Source organism: Acanthochromis polyacanthus, chromosome 1, assembly GCF_021347895.1.
Source record: "Acanthochromis polyacanthus isolate Apoly-LR-REF ecotype Palm Island chromosome 1, KAUST_Apoly_ChrSc, whole genome shotgun sequence".
Taxonomy (NCBI): Eukaryota; Metazoa; Chordata; class Actinopteri; family Pomacentridae; genus Acanthochromis; species Acanthochromis polyacanthus.
The window spans coordinates 45,791,402-45,814,629 of NC_067113.1; the positions used below are offsets into that span (position 1 = coordinate 45,791,402).

The window sequence follows — 23,228 nt, forward strand, 5'->3', positions numbered from 1 at the left end:
AGCACACACTAAAGTCAACACCTGCACTCATGGCCACATAAAGTTTAGTTGTTTGTGCGCAAAATGGAGGGGAAATCAAACATCTTGACTTTCGCTTCCTTTCACCGAACGCAAAAGACAACACAAATTCCTTGAATGCAGCCAATCATTTAGCTAATTAAAACACAAGGCCTAATTAATCTCACCATGATTGGTGAATCAAAGTAATTATAAGGCTTATTGAGTCCTGCACACAGTAGTTAGAGGAAAGGCTGCTTGATGAGTGCAGCTCAAGGTAGCTGTCAGGGGGAAATGTTTATCCATGTGTGAATCAATAATGACTTGCTGTGTTATACCCAAAGTCAAGAGAGCCACTCGATATATTACACACAGTCAAGAGTACAAAGGAGGAGATGGTTTTTGACTGCACTTTCAATATCCATGCCAAGTAAATATCGAGGGAGGTGCAGGCATGAGAGGTGGCGTAGAGAGGTGAAGCAGAGAGATCAACCATACCGGGCTTATTAGAAAAGATGTCTGCACACACTGCATAAAGAGTGCTTCTCCAAACATAACGCAGACCTTATCAACACTGGCCAAACTTTTTCAGAGTGGTTTGTCATGTCTGAAACTGTCTGTCACCTTCTCCATGGAAGTGGCCATTTCTGTCTGTGATGGTGTGGATGGTACAGGGAGGAATAAAAGTCCTGTCCCCTCACTTTCACAGACTCTGAGTATTCAGCCATTACAGTAAAAAGCACCAATTTGTGCCACCCACTTCCCACTCCACACAGATGGTAAGCTAGAGCCCATCTCCAAGCACAAAAAAGCACCAAAAGCCAAGGAAAGTCATCAAAAGTTTGCTGAAGGGGCTGCTGGAGCGGACAAAAACACAGACGAGTGCAGATGCGCCGTCTATTTAACCTGGGTTGCTATGCACGAAAAAATGACATCCCTGGTCTATTAATGCGCACATTGTATAAACAGCACAATGTGATGCATTCTTCAGAATGAGCAAGCAAGCCAGACGGAGAGAGAGGGAGAGAAAGAGAAAAAGAGCCAGGCCCTGCTATATAAATAACAAGGCACTCAGAGGCATATTTGATGTTGATATCCATCACTGAGGTTGGAAAAGAGGAAAAAAAATAAGAGGAGGGAAAATAACACAGAGCAACCAAGACCGCGACACAGGGATCCTTATGAAAATAAGATTCAGCCCAAATGGATCTGGTGTAATTGGTTTCAGATAGTGAGGTCAGGAGAAAGGCGATACAGGCAACTATTATGCGAAACGGACTGAGAAACAAGAATGTTTACACAGGCATTCCTCTGCTACATTAATAGGCATGCAGAGATCACTGGAGAGGCAGAAAAGGAGAGAGTGAGAAGAGGCTGACAGAGAGAGAGAGAAATGAAAAAAAAAAATCAACCATCCATTCACCCCTCACCTCCCACTATCCCCCTCTCTTCTAGCTCTACACAGAACTACAGTCCTATACAGAACAGGGTAATAAGCAACACCGATCACAATGCACCTTTGTGAGAACCATGCAACGATCTTAAACAAGCATGAAATACATTAGCAGGCCCCGCAATACCGAGCCAAACCATTACAAATCTCCAGATTGCTTATTGCGTGTGGTGGTGGTGGTGATGGTGGGGGTGCGAGAAAGAAATAAGCCATCCACTAAGAATGTCACTCCTTTCAAATCCACCTGGAGACTGCACGATATGCAGCCATGACATTGGAATTGGATATATTTGAGGGGCTGTGACATTGTGTTTGGACAGTGCAGATCACTTCCTGGCTTGAGTCACGTTGGGAGTTGTTGTTATTAGGGGATATAGTTGATATTGGAATGATGACACAGGTATGAAATCAGCTGCCCTCAACAGGTATTTCTTTGCAGCCTTGTCGTTGGCATGGTGTTTCCAGAAAGTAGCCATAAACACGTCGTATCAGTTGTTGATCAGTCAGAAATGAGGTTGCATCATGGTAACAGTCTTTCTGCGGTGTGCGGAACAGATGTTTTGAGTGTATGCATGTGTTTGTTGTAGGGAGTAAAGGGCTGCTGTTCAATGCTAGGCTGTCGGCCAGAACAGCTCCAGTCATGCTGACAGCTTTGACAACTCTCGCACGCACACACTCTTGATGCGTAAGCACACAAAACACACACACACAAAAAACCCACACAGCACTGCACCACCAGGCTTATCTATCTTCGCTTCCAGGAAACACAGACACAGAAGGAGGGAGGGAGCGAAAAAAGAAAAAGTGTGACTCTTTATCAAGCTGGAGGGAGTCGCATGCCATGGAAAACAAGGCACAAACAGTTTAAGCTGAACAAACAAACATGGCTGATTGGACTGAGGCTGCTGGCCCGCTGGCGGGAAAGATATGCGCTGACACTCCACACCAAAATATTTACACCCTATCTTCTTATATAAGTGGATTCAGGGCAGATGGATGGATGGATACGGATTTGGAGGGGCTGGCTGGAGAGGATAGACAAATGAGAAGAGAAGGGGGAGTGGGATAAGATGTCCCACACAATGTCTGAATGCAAAAGTGGGGACTGAGTTTGTGAAACTGCTATACCAGCTGCTACACTAAATGCATTTGCTACCACTTTTCAAGTCTGATGTGAAAGCCTACAAGTATAGGGATGCTGTTGATTCCATTCACCTTAAGTAACTCATCCACAGGAGCAGAAAGACTACTATCCTTTCATAAAGGTCAGAACTGGTGATGATGCTCCGGTGCTTCAACAATGGCTCTGGATTCAGTTGCCCTATCGCCTCTACAAAACCCACGCAGAGCACAATATACACCTGGGTTCACTAAACTCTGCGTGGTTGGGAAGAAAATAAAAAAATTACCACTTTTTTGTGAGAAAATAAACTTTCTTCTTTCCTATATAGCCAAAATTGGACAATCTGGCTCTTAAAACTATAGTAAAACAAGTATAAATATTGTCTTTTAAAATTCCAACAGGAATCTAAAGATGCTTTCTTATATAGTGCCTCCATGAGAAAGAGGAAAAACTCAAGAGAGAGAGAAAGTAGGGAAAAGCAGAATTCAGAGAGTATGTCGGAGTAATGAGCATTTTAATGTATGACTCAATAACTCAACAGTCTGTAGTGAAAAAGGGAAGGAGAGAGAGAAAGGGAGGGAGAGGTCCATGGAGATTCTGCCTGGGCCTCAGGACAGAAGTAAAGCTATCCAGCAGAACAATGGGCTTCTGTGTCCCACTCTGCTATCTCTATCGCTGTGTTTTCAGCTACTTCAGCTTCCTCTGTCTCCACATACAAAGTTCTCCAGCCCCAAAAAAGCAAATAAACTGTCTTATGCTCATCTGTTGTGCTGGGTCTCTTATTTCTACAGTGGATAATGGCTGTTTGGGAAGAAAACCTTGCATATTGATCACTTGCTACCGCCTCTTTGCTGCACTTTGAATTCATCTTCTTCCTCTCTCCCCTCCCTCGTGCTCTCTCATATCACATTATTCATTTCTTCCTCTCATCTTTTCTTTCTCTCCCCCCTCCTCTTCTCTCCCACCCCTCTCACCTCTTGTTTATTGATTCTCTAGATTAAGAATTCCTAGGGTGGAAGATTGTAACACACAAGCATCAAATTATTTTGGGGTGTGCTTATTTGCCTTTCCCTTGCATCTATTTGGCCTGTGTCTGTAGACAATTATGCCTACCCAGCCCCAGACTCAGGTGCTAATAATGAAGGACAAATAGAATCGTATGTGTAAACTTCTCCCACTGATGAAAATTTATATTAACTTTCTACCACAGTAAACAGAGCTGCATAGCTACACCGTCCCGGGAGGATTGACGAGATGAATTTGCTCGCTGCTTCCCCAGGAAGAAAGCTTGTATAAGAGAGAAGAGGTAGGGGTGGGGGGGACTCGGGGGTGTCGAGCTCCATTGTGTAACCTCGCACTTATTTTTCCACTAACAAAGACAAAACGCGAGTCTGTTTTGCCCATCACAGCTAAAGTGTGCGTGTTTATGTCTGAGAGTTGAAGAGTGCATATGCACCAATATGTATGTGTCTGCAGAGACGCTGGGAGGCCGTGCCAGCAATAACAGAGAGCGCAGCCTGCTGTCGTTCACTGCAACCACTAACATTCACTAACGTCCCACCTCCCGCTGTTGTCACCATGGATATTCTGTGCAAAAACAATGATGTGTCTGTTCTAGGCAGGCAGAGCAATGGTTCTTCTACCTTGAACTTTGACACAGAATCCCCCCAAAACTGAGGTGGAATCCAAAATTGCCTGCAAGTGTAAGAAAAATATCAAGATTTTAAGAATTTTCACCAGTTTTCAAACTCAGATCATAAAAATGACACAATAGTTTCCTCAATAATCAGATATGTGGTGCGACTTCACATACAAAATAATTGCTTATTAGCTCTTAATCATACTGATGTCATAACTGGCTGTTCACATTCTTCTCCCCACTGTCTCAGCACATCTCGCCCATGCTTCATCATTTATGAAACTCAATTTACCCCCACAATGTACCTACTTCCCTTGTCTCTGCTGGTGGCTACAGCAAAGTCTTTACTCTGACCTGTGCTGTACCACTCCATTTAGATAAGATGACAGCAGGACCATTCAGTGGAGGTCTTTATCTACTGCTGCTCCAAGGGAAGTCCTTTAGAGCCTGACAACTGCGAACCTCCACAATATACTATCACAAAGAGACAGAGAGGAAGAAAAACAGAGACAGACAGAGAGAGGAGAGACTGGGGAAAGGTATTTGTGTGGGTGGAACAAGACAGAGGTGTTTGTTTGAGACAGAGTCTGTGTGTGTGTGTGTGTGTGTGTGTGTGTGTGTGTGTGTGTGTGTGTGTGTGTGTGTGTGTGTGTGTGTGTGTGTGTGAGGTCAAGTCTTGCCTTTACAAAAGCAGAGCGCGTACGGTGGAGTTCAGTTTTTTATTTTTCCCCACATAACACAACACATTTTCTCTCTCCTGAAGCGCCTGATTTCCTCGTCAGGTGATTATGACCCCTCTACTTTTCACAGTTCCAGGCAAGTGGAGGTCACACAGCTGGATGAATAACTGATATGAAATGTTGCATTCAGGCCAGCCATAGTTCATTTGCAAAAGGCGCTGAGCCCAGTGGAAAAACTGGAGCTGTGAGGGGAAAAAAAAGACCTCAATTGCTTAGACCTAGTTTCTTAAAACTAGTATGCCGATTATCTGAAACGTGTCGTGTGTATGCCTGATGCCTGCTGTGGTTGTTCAGAGAGCAAACTAGGCATTTTCTCATCGTTCTTGTCGGAGGATCAGACGCAGACTGAAGTTGTTTTTCATGGAGCTTGTGTCTTGTCTTTGTTGACAAGGCCTTACTAAGAGGCTCCCACTCCAAAAAAAATAAGAGAAAATGGCTAGAGGCGACTAGTAATCTGATTGTGGCACCAGAGAACAAGCAGCGGCGATGAAACATCTCATTTTGTGCAAAATGCCAATACCGGTAGATGCTGTTAAAGAGAAAAATGTGTTGACACGGTTGTGTGCACACATGTACTGTACATAAGACATACATGCACAAACAAAGACCAGGGCAGTAGTGGTAAATAAAAGGTTGAGTAAACCCTGGTGCATCTCTGCTGCTGCATCCTGGGTAAGTAAACTGTATTTAAGTGCATTTACCTTCCATTAAACAACTGATAAAGACACACACTACATTTAGACTCAAAGTCTACAGAAAACAATCATTAAGGAAAACAAGAAAGCTACTGAATGGCAGTGAAAATGGCTAAAAAAGGGCTGATCTGTGCTCACTGTTTGGGTGTGCATTGACACGAGCAACCCAAGCCTGTATACCGGCTGAGTGCATCTCTGTAAGACCCTTTCTTGGGGGCTCTGCTGTTGCAGGTCAATAGTATGAGTGTCTGTCGGTCTCATCCTTCAGAGCTCAGGTTAAGTGTTGAGTCTAAGTGTTACCCTCTTCTGAGGTCGATGAGAGAGCACCCTGACCTTAGCTGTAAGTGAACTCACCTCACCCATGCACTCGTACATACAGTAGATTTTCCAGTTTTGAACCATTATTCTGCTCACAGATGCCACAGAACAGTTTATATAATGAGATGTGTCTGTTGCTTTATATAATCAATCGCATGAATGATTACACAGTGGGATTTTTTTAATCTGCTGTCACTAAAGCAAGTCAGACAGACTTTTAATAGCCAATACATAGTTTATCCAAGTTTATGTGACTACTTTATCTTGCCATTAGCCCCCAGTTGCCTTCGTAAGCATTGCTCTTCACTGAGGGTGATGTATCTTTCAATGAATGCCTCACTTTCCCCAAAGATCAACTCAATAAATAGCCACTGCATCTGCCTGTGGAAGGGCAATGGATCACATTCACTCCCCCCCTTCTTCTCACTCCCATCTCTTTGCTTATGTAATACCTATCTTTTCCTGAGCTCCTCCTCCTCTCCACTCTGCATTGTACCTTGGTGGTTGTCTTGTGAATATTCCAATTACAGCAATGTGTGTTTGACCTTTAAGTGAGCAGCAGAAGATATAGTTATCTGCCTTCCACTCTGACACCCAGCGTCTATCAATCAGTAGTCCACCCCCCGCCCCCAGAACAGGCTACCAGACTGAGCTGGGTCTGGTGAAATGTGTTTGTGTGTTCACGCATGGGTGTATGAGAACAGAGAGAAAAAGATGGAAAGAAGGAGCTATCATGGGCACAGACTGTGACTGGGGTAAAGTAGACAAAGAGGCTTGAAGAGTTCCAGCGATAAAAAAAAAAAGTAAAACTGTATAAGGTTCAAGCGTGAATACACAAATGTATACCACACATAAACAGACACACACAAGAGAGAAAGAGAGAGATGTTAAACACTTTTTTTCTTTAATCTGCCAGCAGCCTGACTGAGCTTCACTTCCATAAACAAAGACTTTTCCAACAGCATCCTATATCACGCTTCTAAGAACAAGCAAGCGTGAGCAGAATCATACTTCTTTAGTTTCATTCTTGTGCCCACCCTTTTCCAAAAGGCTAATCTACATCTTTCATTGAATCAAGAATGGAAATTCACAAGAAATGCTTCTTTTTCAATTTCATGCTGAAGTAGCTCAAGTTAGTGGATGTAATTTCTCCTAACAAGAAAATTTATCACTCTGTCGCACACTTAGTCCGGCTATGTGAGAAAAAGGCCTCCGTTCTGCATTTTTTTTTACTTGGGCTTTGATAAATGTGCCAAAAGCATGATCACTCCCTTCATAGCACTCCATACAAGGACAGAACAATTACAGTACTTATTAAAAAAAAAACCTATGTTTGAAGTTTCAATGAAAGATAAATGACATATAATTTAGGACTATGTAAAGGCATTAAAAATCAAAGAAAAACTAAGCCAAGAGGCAGAGAGGGGTTGTTTTTTTGACAAATTATAGAGACCCCAACTTCTAGGTCTAACTTATGTGATGGTATACACACAAAAAACATTCAGTTTCTAGGGATTTTCTGAGGAATTCTCTCCTCAGACATTTAAAACCTGAGCCAACAAAGAAGTATTTCCTTGCTGTGACAGAAATTCTGGGGAAGACTAACGATGTAAGAAAAGAAAAAAAGAAAAAAAACTCCAGCAAATCCATTTGAAGTTTTGTGCAAATTAGGATTATCAGGTTCACGGTGAATTGGATGATGAAGTCCAAACAGGTGAAAAGGAATGCATGAAGAATAGTATCACAGAAACAATACCACGCATGGCCAAGCCACCAGGCTAATGTATATTTATCATGTAAACTTCTGATAAATGCATATGCAGAAACAATCAAATCTCCGGGTTTCCATTGGAAGATTTTGCACTATGGACTCAAGCGTGAAACCAATATCAGCTTAGTGTCTACTCAAGCTTGAAGTGCGGCGCCCGGCCCACAAAGCATGTTCTGCATATGCTCATGGGCGTCATTTTTATCAGGGTGGAACAAGCAGCTTTCCAGTGCTATCACCGATCAATTCGTACGAGTTAAGTCTCCAGTGTGGGTAAATAAGCAGTGGTTAGGTCTTGATGAGGAATGGCAGGCTGTTTGAGTGGGTACATAGGCTATAGAGAGGCGGGCCTGTCTATCTCTGCTGCAATGGATTCCTCGTGTGACTTCCATCATTAACCTCAGCTCAGAGTACATCTTATTCTCTGTATCTGCCCAAAACAAATGTGCAGTTTACTCTGTATTGTACTGCAAGTGGATTTTTTTTTAAATCATAAATCACCAGTTTATACTTAATATATGCTAAACTTTTGATTATATTTGCCCACATTTGAAAGCAATGCAAATGCCTGAGGTTATTATAAAGTTGTAAATGACACAGATGGCAGTCCACCTTGACAGCAAAGTGAGGATCTGCCCTTTTTTGGCTGATATACTGTAAAACCCAGCAGCTTCAGCTCTAAAGCCTGCAGTGAAGAGAGCCAAAGCCAGCACTAAGTGACATGTCAGTCAGTTTGTCTGTTTGGAGCGTTCAATCCCCCACGGCCTGAGCTTATTTACTGCATTTGTATGAAAAGCTGTGAAGAGGAGAGGGGCTGAGAGCCCGGCTGGCTCTCTTACATATGTATACAGTGTTTGGAGGCAATGCGTAAAGAGCATTCCCCCTTGCAGGCGGGTAGTGTTACAACTACAAACAACTTGGGAGAAGGATAGAGCCATTTATATATTCAAAAATGGGTCAGGGATGAAGGTAATCGGAGCAGCAGAGAGCGTTAACAAGTGCAACCAAAAAAAAACAAACTGTGATGATACCTGGAATCTGTTAGCACAGATTCTGGGCGCATTAGAGGAAGAGAGCACCAGTGACATTGAAGATTCTTCTTACTAGTCATCTTCTTAACCAGATTTGAAGTCATTTTAATATTAGTTAGAGGAGGGGAGGGGGGTATACACAACAAACCATCGGGCATGCGTTTCAGAGTCTGATTTGTTACTATTCATGACTAAAGCAGAGAGGAACTGTAATACTAGACATGCTTGTTAAATTCACAACACTCCAAAGCTGCCTTCTAGCAAATCCTGTCTTTTGGTTGTCAGCTTAAGACACCCCGGCATATGCATATGTAGGATTTTTAAGCTCTGTTAAATGGATAGCAGTGTCGTGGCCTATCAAATGACTATAAGCCACTTGCTTTTTTGGGGGGGAAGGGAGCCATTTACAGAAAAAGCAGGCAGCAATGCGTTACCTTGTATGCATCGGAAAGCATTGCCTCCCAATACACACACGTGTTTTCGTCATCCTAATGTTAACCCCACATTAGGAGAAAACACAGGCATTTACATGTATGTATTCAGGCTGAGTGTGACAGTAACACTCCACCCCGCCACATTAATGACTGTTTAAGCCAACGACAGGGGAGTGGCGACAAACAATGACAGAATGCCTGTTTTCGATTGTGAGGCCGCGAAAGATGATGCGCCATTCACCACCAGGCTGGTTTGCAAATAAATTATTGTGGAGGGTATTGAGCTGTAGCAATTGCTCAGTCCCCTCAGAGTATGTGCAAGTGTGTGTTTTCAGGAGTGTGTATGCGTGGCCACATATATGTGTTTGTGCTGGTGTGAGTGGACTTATAGATCCAGTGCCATTTATTTCCCAGAGCTGGACCAGGGCAGTTAGGGAGGCGTAAAAGGAAATGAGTTGTGAAGTGGCCATTGATCCTGGCCTGCACTACGTTAGCTGGAGACTGTAGGACTATTGGCCACAGTGTGAGCAACTGAATGACTGCCTCTTATTTACACGGAGGTGGTTAACCCTGGCTGGGTCATTTATCACCAGGAAAAAAGGAAAAGACAAAAATCTGTCAAGTCAAATAAGAGGCCAAATCCAAACAAAATTAGTTAACTGGATTCCATTTGATGCCCTTATTAAAATATATGAACACATCAGGCTAGCATATATATTTGATTTCTCAGTAGCTGCACACTGTCTGATCTTTTCTACCTGTGCTGCCATTGACCTGCGCACTGTTCCACCTTCCACACCAACTGCTTGAGGATAAAGTGCCCATAAGTGTTTATTTCTAGCAGATTTCACTCTCTCTCATCCTCTCTTCTCAATTCCTCCATTGCTCACTTGCTCGCTCGCTCTCTCCCCCACTCTCTGACTGTCCCTTTCTGCTCGTCTCTCTTTCAAGCCTTGCAGCTTGACATTTCGCCATGCTCTCAAGGGACGCCTGTGCGAAATGGAGTTACTGGGAGAGCGCCACTGTAAATTCCAGAAGGCCACATGTAATGTGTCTTAAACATAGATGGACAGCCCAGGTTTCAAGGAGCTGAAGAATAAGCAGGGGGGAAAAGAAAAGGCAGAGAAGGGGAGACAGAAGGAGAGGAAGAGGAAGAGCTGGTGTCTAGGTAGATAATAGAATAATACTGTGTTTTGTCTGGGGAAGGGTGAGCAAACAGTAGCTATGCTGTCATTCACATCCTATATCTTTAGTGTCATCTCAAAGGGGGAAACTACAGGCCTATATGTCACAGGCCTGTATGTACTATTCTGTGGGGACTGTCTGCTGATAGCCAGGCTTGAAATAAAAAGAAGGATGGCTTTCATTGTAAATAAGTCAGACACAAGGATTGCCAGAGCAGAGCTGTCCTTTCACTGAAAGGGGAAATAATTTTACAAAGACATACAGTACATGCTGCTTTCCTAATGCTTCTCCTGCCTTTACAGAAAACTCTTATCTTCACACAGACGATGATGGTTAACAAAAGGCTCCTTTATGAAATCGTTCATATTTCAGCGGAGGTCTTTCTCCTGTCCTGAGAGGTGATTGATGCATCAGGCCAGGGCCAGTGTCTTATTTACACAGTTGAGTGGGGCAATCTCAGGCCTGAAAGATAAACCTAATGAGCTTCTTTGTGTAAGGGTGCAAATGAGAGACACCATCCTCCCTCCCTCCTTCCCTATTCCATCCAAAGGGACAGTCTGGGTGATTAGGCCTTTAAATTATGCTCAAGGGCAAAGCCCAGATTTGCATCTTAGGTGTGTGTTCATGTGTGTGTGGCTTCTCAAATGCGGTATGAAGAGACTCAGAGAGAGGCAGGTGAAGGGCAGAGAGAGATGCTTGAGGCTTGTTTGTGGGAAGTGACGGTAGCTGAAAACTGTCTGTCAGTGTTGTAGAGAGATTGAGTATTTACCTATTGTCTACTAAACAACAAACTTGACTTGTTAAAAGAAGGAGATGAGCTCATATGTCAGTCAATTGAGCGCACGCACACACACACACACACACTGTCATTTTGTCCTTTGTCTGTGGGGTAACTTTCTCTCTAATGACTTTCATTTTGGGGAGAATTTCATTTGCCCCTAAACCCTAAATACTACCCATCACTTGCTGTCAGATTTCTCATCCTTTCTATTTCCTCCAGCTAAACAGCAAGGAAGGCAGGTTAATTGCTGTCACTCTCAAGTTGGACCACTGCCTAGCTGCCGTGTAGCGACAGGGGGTAGCCTAGAAGTAAGATGGCACCTTGGCGCACTTATTGTAATTTATGTCAAAACGCTGCAGTCATTTAAATGGGGTTGGATAGTTTGCATTTTTGCTGCATCATGTGCCTCGGGAAAAAAATAAATGCTAAAATGCATACCTAACCAGTTTACCAACATGTACACCTCTGGCTCTTGTAAGCTGCATTTTTGTGCACAAGTAAATAAATATTTGTCCTCATAAACAAGCATGTAAATAGAAAAAAAACAAAAACAAATCAAGCCTGAATGTGTAGAGCTACAGACAGACATTAGAATTTAACTTTGAAGCTTTCTAATTCTGTTTGAATTTAATGAGCAGGTCCTTTAGAAGCAGATGTGTAGTGGCAGAAGGCTGCTATCCAAAGGTCTTCGGTTAAAACGACTGACTTGACCACAATACATTAGCCGAGGCTTCCATCTTGCTCTGAATATCAATACACTTCCTACAGTAGTGAGCCCATTTAGAAGGGGGCAGTAGTCCTTAGTATTGGCTCATCAATCCCACTGATAACCTTGGCAGGATTAAGTCTACAGACCACTGTAATCAACTAACAGGCTCATTATGGGACATTATGGTATAGATCCAAAGATCAATGCATGGCTTCCATGGACATACATAGCAGCATATGTTATTAAAACATAATACTGCCTATGCCCAATGACAAACTGATTGGTAATATGAGCTCAGCAGATTTTTTTTGCTCTTTTTTTTCAAACAAGAGAGCTTTTATAGTGGTCATTTTGCATAGTAATTAGGGCTATGTAACATTCATCATTTGCTCTGATACATATCTGCAGCTGGCAAATTGCAATCAGATACAGTGGGTATCTAATCTGTGATCTCAAATCAAATTAGGTCTATTTAGACAACCTTGGGAATGGGGTGATGAAACCCTGACAGAAATTAGGAACTGGAAATTTAATTGCGACAATGGTTATTATTCAGATTTGTGGATAACGGAGTGAGTGGCTTTCACATTGAACTCAATGACCCGCATGATAAAAAGATTTAAATTACAAAAGGATCTATGCATTACGTAAAATATTTCCAAGCAAAATATAAGCAAGAGCATGATTGAGCATTGTGGGGGGAAAATCTGTACTATCGATATTTGAATATGGAAAAATCTGCAACCTAGTCTTGATCTGTGCTCCACAAGCCTTTGGCCGAGTGTAAGGCGACGAGACCTTAAGATGCTGCTTTTCTAATTATAGCTGCAGGTGGTATTTTGGAGCTGCTAGGTAATGGCAGAACCCATAGGGACAGTGGAGAATTCATCAGTGCTTATTATTAATCATCCCCCCAGCAGCGTGATGAGAGACTGCAGCTTCTATACCCACCGGACCACTCAATGTCATTCCAAATATGGGTGGAAAATTACACCCAACAGCCTTCCTTCAAAATGGACTCAGAGCAAACGTGGACGCTATTTTTTTTTTTTAGCTGCACACAGGTGCAAAAGGAAAAAAGTGCAAGTGTAGATTGACGCATGCATATATGGCCACACCACGCTTCATCCAGCTGTCATTCAAAGACACCTGCCAACGTCTTCTTCACGTGAAGACAAAAGCACTGCATCGTGCTAACATATGCATTTTTAAAAAGGGGAAAAAGCTCATCGTTCTTCCTTGTACTGTGCTTTCGCTCTCGACGAGATGCAGCGTGAGCGCGCCACAGGAAGTGTGTGTGAAGTTAACAGCACAGGGCCCCCGTTTTAAAAAGCCTCCAGAGACCTGTTAGCTGGACTGCTCATTTCAATGTGTCTGTCTCTGGGTTGGGAGAAGGCTTGGGCTGGCCTCTTTTACAAGGCACACACTGTCTTACACCCCCCCGAACCCCACCTCACCCACCACCACCACCAGCGCTCTCAGCCGTACGTCCATCTCAGAAACTTAACTAGACACTTTATGCTTACGTCGCTTTTTTCCTCTCTGTGCTGTGGCCTTTTTTTAAATAATATTTTAACAGCACTGCTTCTTTGTTTTTGAGATCATTTACTGACTTTACATTGACAGACACACTTTTCTTACTTTAACTTTCATTACATCTCCAAATCTATTCCTTAAACCTGGGGGATTTTTTTTATTAAAATAACTAACAAAAATAATGTGACATATATATGGATGGCATTTTAAATGAAATTTAAACTGTTCAAAAGATTTTTTTACCAAAGAAATTCCTTCTTCAGCCCTTTACAATTCTCTCTAGTGCAACCAGCAGTAGGTTTCTATGGTATAACAATTCAATTTATCCTGCTCTCTATCTCTCTCTATTTTACCCTCTATCTGTTGAGAGTATTGACGCAGATGGAAGGCAGCTCTCTACCCAACACCTTCAGATGTAAAAGAGCGATGACTGAGAGAGGGAGAGAATTGACCCCAATCAGATGTGTGTGTGTGCAGTAAGAGTGGCAGAGTGGTGATAAATCGGGTTGAGGCCACGGTGCTACGATGCAGCCACCAGCAGGACCACTGGGGTTGAAGCTGTCGATGGATGGGGCAGTGTATGGGGAATGGAAGTAGTGATGGTAGTGGGGGGGCCTCCGGGACATGCTTCGTCGTGCTATACACTGAATACTACACACACACACACACACACACACACACACACACACACACACACACACACACACACACACACACACACACACACACACACACACACACACACACACACAGAGAGAGAGAGAGAGAAACGCATCTATTGTACAAACTGACCACAGGGCTTCAGCTGCCTCCAAAAACGCGACAAATACACGCTTGCATGGAAATTCCCATCAAGCCAAAAGGACATCATTACAAACCCTCGGCGTTGTCCCCCCTCCGTCCACCCCAAAGCGTGGCCCTCTGACCTAATCTCCCACTGCTCTTTTGGCAAACTGTCAAAACCATCATTCACCGTGAAAAGACACGAGAGACACTTGACTCCTTTACTCTGCCGGCGACTGACTTTCACAACTCCTGCCCCCTAACCAGCACCTCTCGCACCCCCCCTCCATGCAGTTCATTCACCCTCAACTTGCTCCGACTGAGATGAATAGCAACCGGTACAATGAAACATGGGTTTTCAAAAAAAGCAACAAAAAAAAAAAGTTAAAGATATTCAAAAGGGAGCATCAAATATTTGCGGGCAAGCAGAATCAATGCAACAAATAACAGAAATGAGCAAAAAAAAAAAAATGTTAGATCATTTTAAAAAATGGAGATTATTTTAGTTAATACAACAAAGACAGAAAGACTGCATGCAAGTAAGTCTTTCAAAAGTGTCCCAGTCAAAGGTTTCTGTGCCGCTGGTGGGTCTGCATGTGTATGTGATCCTCCAACTACTGCCGAGTTAGGAGGCCCTCTGGTGGATACTGCGCCGCCATGACACACACACCCATGCACATTCACACACATCCACATACACACTGCCCAAACTGGTCCGCACGACGCCTCAGCACACATCCTTTCCTTTTTTCTGTCTCTACCTCTGTCGTGCACTCTCTTTCTCTCACACGTGGCCTCAAACGACTGCTACGATAACCTCTACATACACGTGCAAACAAACACCGGCGCAAAATAAATATAACAACTACAGCAAAACACTTCCATCATCAACTGCAAGGCAACAGCTTCAGGCAAAACAACAGCACAACAAACTGACGGGGAAAATTTACCAACAACATAAACAGCCTCTTAAACAAACATTTTTTTCCCTCTCTATGTGCTAAAAAAAAACCAACAACAGACACAAAACAACATAATTCAATGTGCCTCCTGCCTATGTAGAACACCCCAGCGCTGCCTGAGAAGAGAGCACAGCAGAGCAGAGAGGGAGAGCGAGGGGAAAACAGAGTGAGTGGGAGAGAGAGAGAGAGGGAGAGAGAGAGCGGCAGAGACGAGACGGGGGAGAAACACAACTTACCTGCTGTTGTTGCAGATGCAGCAGCTCGACTGTGCTTACTTCGCTGCTTGTGTCACCAGCGCTTGATCTCCCATCTCTACTGCCAGCCTCTAATTGGCTGCTGCTTAGGGTGCTCATTCCATTTTGACTCATTGAACTGTTGCTTATTGTCTCTGTGGCCGACTCCTGCATCATCATGATTTAAAACCTAGAAGTGATTAAGAGGCACCGGTTAGGGCTCTTCTTGTTACAATTCCCCCCTTTTTCCCTCCTATTTTTTTTTTTTTTTTTTTTACACGCTTCTATTATCAAGCCCTCAGTCCCCCTCTGAAAATTAAAGCATTTAAAGAAGAGGGAGGGGGGGGGTAGAAAGGAGAAGAAGGGGGGGAGATGCAGGAGGAGCAATTATGCATTCATTGTGTAAATGAAGCAATACAAAGAGATGCATGTCCCGGTGCTATTTGAAATGTGGTTTTTATCCACTAAAATTTGGACATAAATCAAAGCACCAGGATTTAAAACCTCTTCTGCTATTATTATTATTATCATCATCACTAAAACACTAAATACATTTGTAAGGGAATAAAGACAAAAAAAGCTTCAACAATTATCAAAAATAAGCTTAATTCTTAATATCACCATCACACTTCAAGAAAAAACAGAAGCATGGGCTCTCCTAAAATATTTGCCGTCTTGAAGCTGTCAGATTATTTAGTGTGTTTCGCATCTGAATGAAGTTGCCTAATGACGCAAAGCTAATCATGCAAAATTAAAATTTGGTGGCGGGGCAGGAGGGGGAGGAACCAAATCACATGGTGCATGGTACTGGTGATGAACACTATAATGGGTTTGTCATCTTTGCTGTGGCTAAATAAAACGTGCCTCGCAGGCTTCCATACAGAAAGGATGTCATTTATTGTCTTGAGTCCTTTTTATTTCTCCTTTAATCAAACCTTATATATTCATTTATTTTGTGACTTTTTAAAAAAAAAAATCATCTCCGCTCTCAATGAGATGCAATTAAACCAAATGTGGAGCTCCAATCAAACTTTCTGGCGGGAGATTTGCAATACAAAACAAAATTTTTAACAAGTGTAAATAAATATAAAAAACTGAATTAATTGTGTCAGCGTTTATTAGATATGGAAAATTGGTGAGAGAAAAAAGGAGAGAAGAAAGGGGGGGAAAAATTCTATCACGAATATCACTAATGATTGTGCTAAAAACAGCATAAATTATGCATATTACCTCCTCTCTTTCCAGTAATACATGTTTTATCATTATCCCCTGCATTTAATGCTCTGTACCTTCGCTGGGGCAGAGACGAGCCCCTCCAACATCAGTCGACGTTCTGACAATAAATGCACGACACTCAGAGCCAACAAATGGAAACTCAAAATGCAATCCACAATGAGACATTTTGAGCTGTCTCTTAGTTGGAATATATTTATTTTTCATATTCAAATTTTAAATTAATATTTTAAATAACACAAAAAGCAGCTACCTTACAGAGGAAGTTTGCTACAAAAGCTGTGAAAATCAACAAATTCTAATACTGATTTTGCCATTTTTACAGCTTTTTAAAAAAAAATTTAACGTGCAAGAGAAAACTAGAGAATCCACCCACATTCAACAACCGAGGGATGATTATGATTGTGTGTGTGTTTTTGTGTGCATTTGTGCCCAGCCCACATGGGTACCGTGTGTATTCTTTGGCCTGTAAATACCATTTTAATAGAAGTGTGTACACGTCTTTCGCCGTGTTTGTGTGCGCGCTTGTGTGTGTGTTTGACGAGGGGCAGATACAGGACAGGCCTTAAAGGATGTCCACAGCCAGGATAAACAGGATCTAGGCAGGGAGAACAAACAGGGCTGAGCTATTACACAGAGCAGGGCGACAGCTGCCCGGGACACAAGTAAATAGGGAAGAGGCCAGGACAAGGCGTGCTTGTGAACAAACAGGCCCCTGTTTAACACCGCACCGCTCACTACTGATGGAGACAGTGAAAGAAGACAGAGAGGGAGAGAGAGACAGGGGAGGGTGGGGGAGAAAGACAGAATAAGAGAGTGAAAAGAGAGAGAGAGAGAGAAGAGGAGAGTGAGTGGGAGGGAGGGAGGAAGGTGGTGGTGGGGTTATTTTTTTGGTGGAGGTGGAGGGGGGGAGGAGGAGGAGAGGACTGGCACAATGTGACATCCAATCCGGTGATGAATCTCAGCATAAGAAACTCAAGGCTGCAGCCGAGATCAGCCGGCTAATAAGTATTCAAATTAGGCATAAATTTTACATGCCCAATGTTTAAAATATTCAGAGAAAGACTGTCTGATTGCCTTTACTACGATTTTATGAACATTCTAATGGAGCTTGGATCTCTTTTCTTTTTTCCTGCTTTCTTTCTTTCCTGGACCGGCGATGGATGTTCAGAAAAACCTGAAGATGTATGAGACGAGGAAATAAGGATTTTTTAATAACATCTGAGTGCAATGCAAACTGCGGAGGAAATCCAAGGAAAATTACTGCTTTGATATTAACAAACCGGTGTAATTTTGTTTAATGTGCTGGCATATAGGGGAAAAGACGAAAAGAAATTAGGAAATCTGACAACAATTAGAAATACCACCCGAATTTTTAAACACAAATAATAAAAAGCTCGGTGATATGGTCTCTGTCTTGCAAAATAAAATGTGTAGCTGCAACATAATGATAATGCAGATATATGCAAAGTATATTCGCAGAGATCAGATGGCGCTTTAACCTTAATGACAGCGGTGAGATAAATTAATTAGCCATCTAAAGGCGGCATTCAAATCTGCCAATTAGAATGTCAATTAGAAACACAGTCAGGCTGCAATGATGAGCGGGCGACCAAGCTGCGGATCTGACTGTGGGGGTGATGGAACTGTCACAGATAGACACACACACACAAAATCACACAATACTCAAGAGAGACCGATAGTGACAATACTCAGCACCTGAGGGTGTGACTGTATGAAGCACGTATCTACATTTGCGTCTGTATATGTGTACGTGCCCACCACAGTTCCTCTATGGCCTCTCCCTGAGGGCTACCAGCCCTGACCCCGGCTCAGCCTGTCCTCAACCAACTGGGCTGGAAGGAGCCTCGCCACCTCCAGCTACAATATCAACCAGGGCCCTCGTCCTGATCTGTGGCGGTGCAGGCAGCTTTAACGCCGCACAAGCGAGGCTGACGGCTTACCCACACGTGTGTTTGACATCCATAAATTGCCGGTGTCCTGTATTTCAACACACCCGCTATTTGATGCCATTTCCTCAAGCCATAATCTTCCAATGAGGGAGAACCTAGACCACTTATTATCATGATCGGAAGCAGAGAGGAAGGCTGTTATTACCTGGTAATACGCTGGTAATTCTGTCGATGTATAGCTTTGGGAAGGGTGATGATAGTGATACTCGGCGTTTAGGTTGTGGGGTGGTGTGAAGACAGAGAGAGGCAGATGAAGATTGCTTGGCACTTTCTAAATTCACGATCGCTGATGGCTCCAACATTTCTATTAAGGTGGAGGTACGACAGAAAGAAAGGCATTTCCTAATAAAGCAAAGAAAGGCGATTTATGCGAAGCTTCGGAGCAACTCCAGCTTTTGTCTCATTCCTTGTGCAACCGTACAGTTGCTTGCTATTCCTCTTCAGCTTGAGCAAATATTTACTCTTGAATCTTGCACTACGCAAATCTGTCTGTTCCATCAGGTACGGAATCTGAGAAAGGGTCCTCACGACGCATTTGGCCCAGAGATTGGGAGAATTTCTCCTCTTTCTTCCGAGAAGTGACACAACAAAGGTGTGAGGAAAATTGAGCCTTTCATTGCCTCGTACACACACACACACTCTTCTCTGCCAGTTTTGCACACACACACCAAACACACACACCTATCATTAAAGGGGAAAGAAGCAGCCCTCCATCTTTGTTTGCGAGCTCTAAAAGCCCTTAATGTAGCCTCATTACCTGGCCTGTCTCCCGCTCTATCATGTGCAGTAAACACACACTATGACACTGGCCATCCATCTAGTGGGAATACACAGCTGTCTGCTGTGCTCCAACACTGTCTAGGGAACACTGAGGAATTTAACGCACACACTCGCGCACACTCACAATACATTGTTAACACACAACTGTCTTGACACTGGTTTCGTTCAGAGTCTCTGGGCTATCCATTTTCTGCGTGAAGACATTCTCCACTGAGTCTCTATCTAAAACACTGATCCATTTCCTCATTTTATATGCATGAGTTGCAAAAAATATTTTCATTACGACGACACAAAAGAAAAAGAGGAGGTGGGGAGGGAAAAAAAGTGACCGGTGAATCTGTGATCCCAGACGTCCGTTCATTATCAGTTCACATTTCAGGTGGCTGGGCTGGAATTCTTGTGGTTTGTGAGATCAAAATAAAAAAATAATAATAGAAATTACATTTCACAGTCTGCTGACTCCTCACAGCTCTCTGATCAAGTCGAGATATGGTTACCATTTAAAATAATCACAGATTCTGTGCTTGAGTGAAATTAATTCATCATTGCCATAAGTTACTATGCATACAAAATAAAGAAGTAACTGGGCAAGGGCAAAGAGCTCACATATTCAATACTTCAGATTGCTTAATAAATCAAAATGCCATGTATGTGCTGACTAAAAAATGGTGCTTAAAACCACTGCATTTTAAAGTGATCAATTTAATACAAAGGCAAAAAAAGTTTAATAACTTAATCAAAAGTCTCACAGACATTTATGCAAAGCGTGCAGTAAATTTATGTCTTCAACAAATCTGTGATTACGATCATGTACTTGTTTGTACTTTGGGTGTGACTGTAATTTTTGCCTGGTAGTGAGCTGTCACAGCACAGGGACACCACAAGCAATCCATTACAGCTTCATGCAGTGTGGTTGGTTTTAGAGATGGAAAAACGACCACTTGGAAAGCCACGTTCGACAAAACCCAGTCCCCCGGATTAAGTAAGGCAAGCCAGGCTGCCGTGCCTTAGAATTAAAAGCTTCCTTTTTGGCACTAAAGGACCACCATAAAAGAGCATTAATGACTACTTCTTATAAACCTGTGTATGGTAATGGTTTCTGCTCTCAGATAGAGGAATTTCAAAAGTGCTTCACCGGTGAATAAAGATTGCTTTGGAGAAAAAAAAGGGGGCTGAAGAAATCATATTTACAAAATCAGGAGAGGGGCCAAATGAAAAGAGATGAATATGAATAATGGACTTTTCTTTTTTCGGGATTAACATTATTCAAAGCAACAGAATCAAATGTGGTTATCTCCTGTCCAATGAGCCCTACATTGAGAAAACCTCAGTCATATTTCAATTCTTCATTTGAGCTGACAATAAATTGTAGTTCTGTGATAGGAGACATTCAGTCAAGAATGTTCAGAACTTAATTCTCTTCTATTTACAATAAGGAGATGAGACAGAATAAGATAAAAGACAGACTATTTGCCACAGTGTGCAAGTGTCCCTGAATGGATGTGTGAGTGTGTGTCAGAGTCAGTGTTCGTGGAGAACAGAAAGGGAAAAAAAATGACAAAGAACACCAGAGGAAAGAGTGTAAAGTGCATGTTCAATTGTACAGTCTGCACAATGTCTCTTTAGAATCAAATGCAAGAGGCACTCATGAATACTGTGCATGATACAACGTTAATACAAATCAAATTGTTATATGAATATAACCAGCTCTGAAATCTGGCAATGACAAAACAGTCATTGTACACGCTTACTAATAAAAAAAGAGAGCATAGAAAGGTCAGCATCAAAATATTAAATTAAAATCCATGAGTCATTCAGGGAAAAATGGGGAAAATGTTTTAAAAGGAATGTCGTATATTTGTTTGTTGAAGACAAAAATGCAGCACTTCTTAAATATATTACGATAAAGGAGCACACCCCTCGCAGAAAGAGAAAAAAGAGGAGGAGAGAAAGTAGTTTTCTCCTGCATTTAGGCTCGTCCCATATCATTTACATGTTACCCATCAGACACCTCATTCTGCTGAAGCAGTAGACAGCCCCGCCGCTGTGGGTGAGCGAGACAGTGACGAAAGCTGATCAGTCGGCTCTCATTTGCATATTTGCCAATTCCATTAATTAACTCAGCCCACCTAATCAGGGCTAATTGACCTATAAAGAGGGGAGGCCTCATTGTCTCGTCCAATCATCTTTATCAAGTGGAGAGGAGGTGCGCGGTGAATACAGGGCACTTCCGACCCAACTGTATTTATAGACCTCATGCGTCGAAGTGTTCCTCTCAGAAAAGATGTTTTATTCTGTGAGTGATCAGGACCGCAGTCGGATAACGCACACACACACAAAATAAAGAAGCAAACGGGCAAATTCTTTACACTGCTCCGGTGTTCTTGTTCAGGGACGAGGAGGAAAATCAGAAAAGCAAATGACAGTTGGACGGTCTGATCTCCGGTGCTCTCCACAGCGATGCAGATCCAGCGGACAGGCGCAGGGAGCCAGCCGCGGTCGGCACAGCTACAGAGACATAGCTCATTGTGACGTTTCCAGTTATTTCTGGTTGATTAAGGCCATTATGTCTCAGGCTCTGATTTATGTTGTCATTCCCTCTCAGCAGTCCTGCATCGATAGATCTTAATGAATTGGTAAATAAGGGTGAAGATTGCAGTTGACAACACCGCAACATTTCTCATTCATACCAGACAAGATTTATGTAACCAATTAGAAGCATAAAAATCGGGGTGGGGGGGTTTGTCAGGAGAAAGAAAATAATCTCTCCTCTGGAATATGACCAAAGTGTAACTCACGACAAAATAGATAATAAGCAGTCTTTAACTTTGGCTTAGTCAAACGTTCAGAGATAAAAAAAAAAATGTTCAAAAGAAAGAATCACTTTTGCACTTCACAGGACTAAAATTAAAAAAAATGATGTGATAAAAATAATAAACAAGACATCAGTGGATAGTGTCTTACTGCTTGACTGCACCTCTTCATTTAAAAAAAGAAAACACACCCGAGCACACAAACCACATCTGAATAACGTCCAAACCAAAGATAATGATGAAATCAACAGATTAAAAATTAAGCCAGAGCACCAACAAAGAACCACTTTGATATGGAAATGTTAAATTCAAGAAGCAGCCCTTCACACACCTCCCATGCCCCCAACATCCAAAACAGAGCCACTGAAAAATGAAAAGGAAGTAGTGTGCATCTGTGCACAGGTGTGTGTGGATTCACGAGAATCAATAGTTCACTTAACGTCTGATACATCAGCGACAAAATGATTATTTGCATTTTTTTAAACGTCTGTATTTAATTTCCCTGGATTGCAGTTCTAGGAATTTGTAAGCAGGCAAATAAAGGGCATTTTGTCATTAAAAAAGAAAAAAAAATCAGATAAAAGTGCTGATCATCAATAGGCAGCGACAGGCCAGGAAGACCCATAGGGCAGGAGTGAACAGAGGTGGAAAATTAAAGCAGAGTGATACGGGAGCCGGCTCCTTTCTGCCTCTCTCCCCTTCAAGCACATGCAAATTAGGCTGTGCTGCTTAACTGCATCATTTATGTGGATAATAGCGGCATCATCATTACGGGAACTCAAATTAAATTACATCACAATTAGCATAACAAAGTGATTGGTTAAACTTTCAAAACAAATAACACAGCTCTGCTAATGAACAGTGTTAATTGGCCAGTGTGCATTCTAAATAAAACATGTAGGTAAACATGTGTTTTAGTTAAACAATTTTAAAATTCATTCCCTCGCTCCTTCTTCTCTCTTTTTTTTTTTTAATCACCAAACAAAATGAGACAGACGTGGAAAAAGAAAAACAGAAAAAGAAGACTTGAAACTCAATACTG

At 42.4% G+C, this 23,228-nt stretch overlaps 1 protein-coding gene across 8 annotated transcripts in view; it reads right to left on the reverse strand.

Moving 5' to 3' along the window:
• Positions 1-23,228, reverse strand: part of foxp2 (forkhead box P2) — a 101,658-nt gene that overhangs the window by 44,909 nt on the left and 33,521 nt on the right. For 5 of the 8 annotated variants that reach the window (XM_022222791.2, XM_022222806.2, XM_051949015.1 and 2 more), the window contains one exon: positions 15,391-15,577. The exons of the other annotated variants lie outside the window; for them this stretch is intronic. In XM_022222791.2, the coding sequence (XP_022078483.1) occupies positions 15,391-15,567 (177 nt within the window). In that variant the 5' untranslated portion in view covers positions 15,568-15,577. The remainder of the gene's footprint in view (positions 1-15,390; positions 15,578-23,228) is intronic. 8 annotated transcript variants of the gene reach the window in all.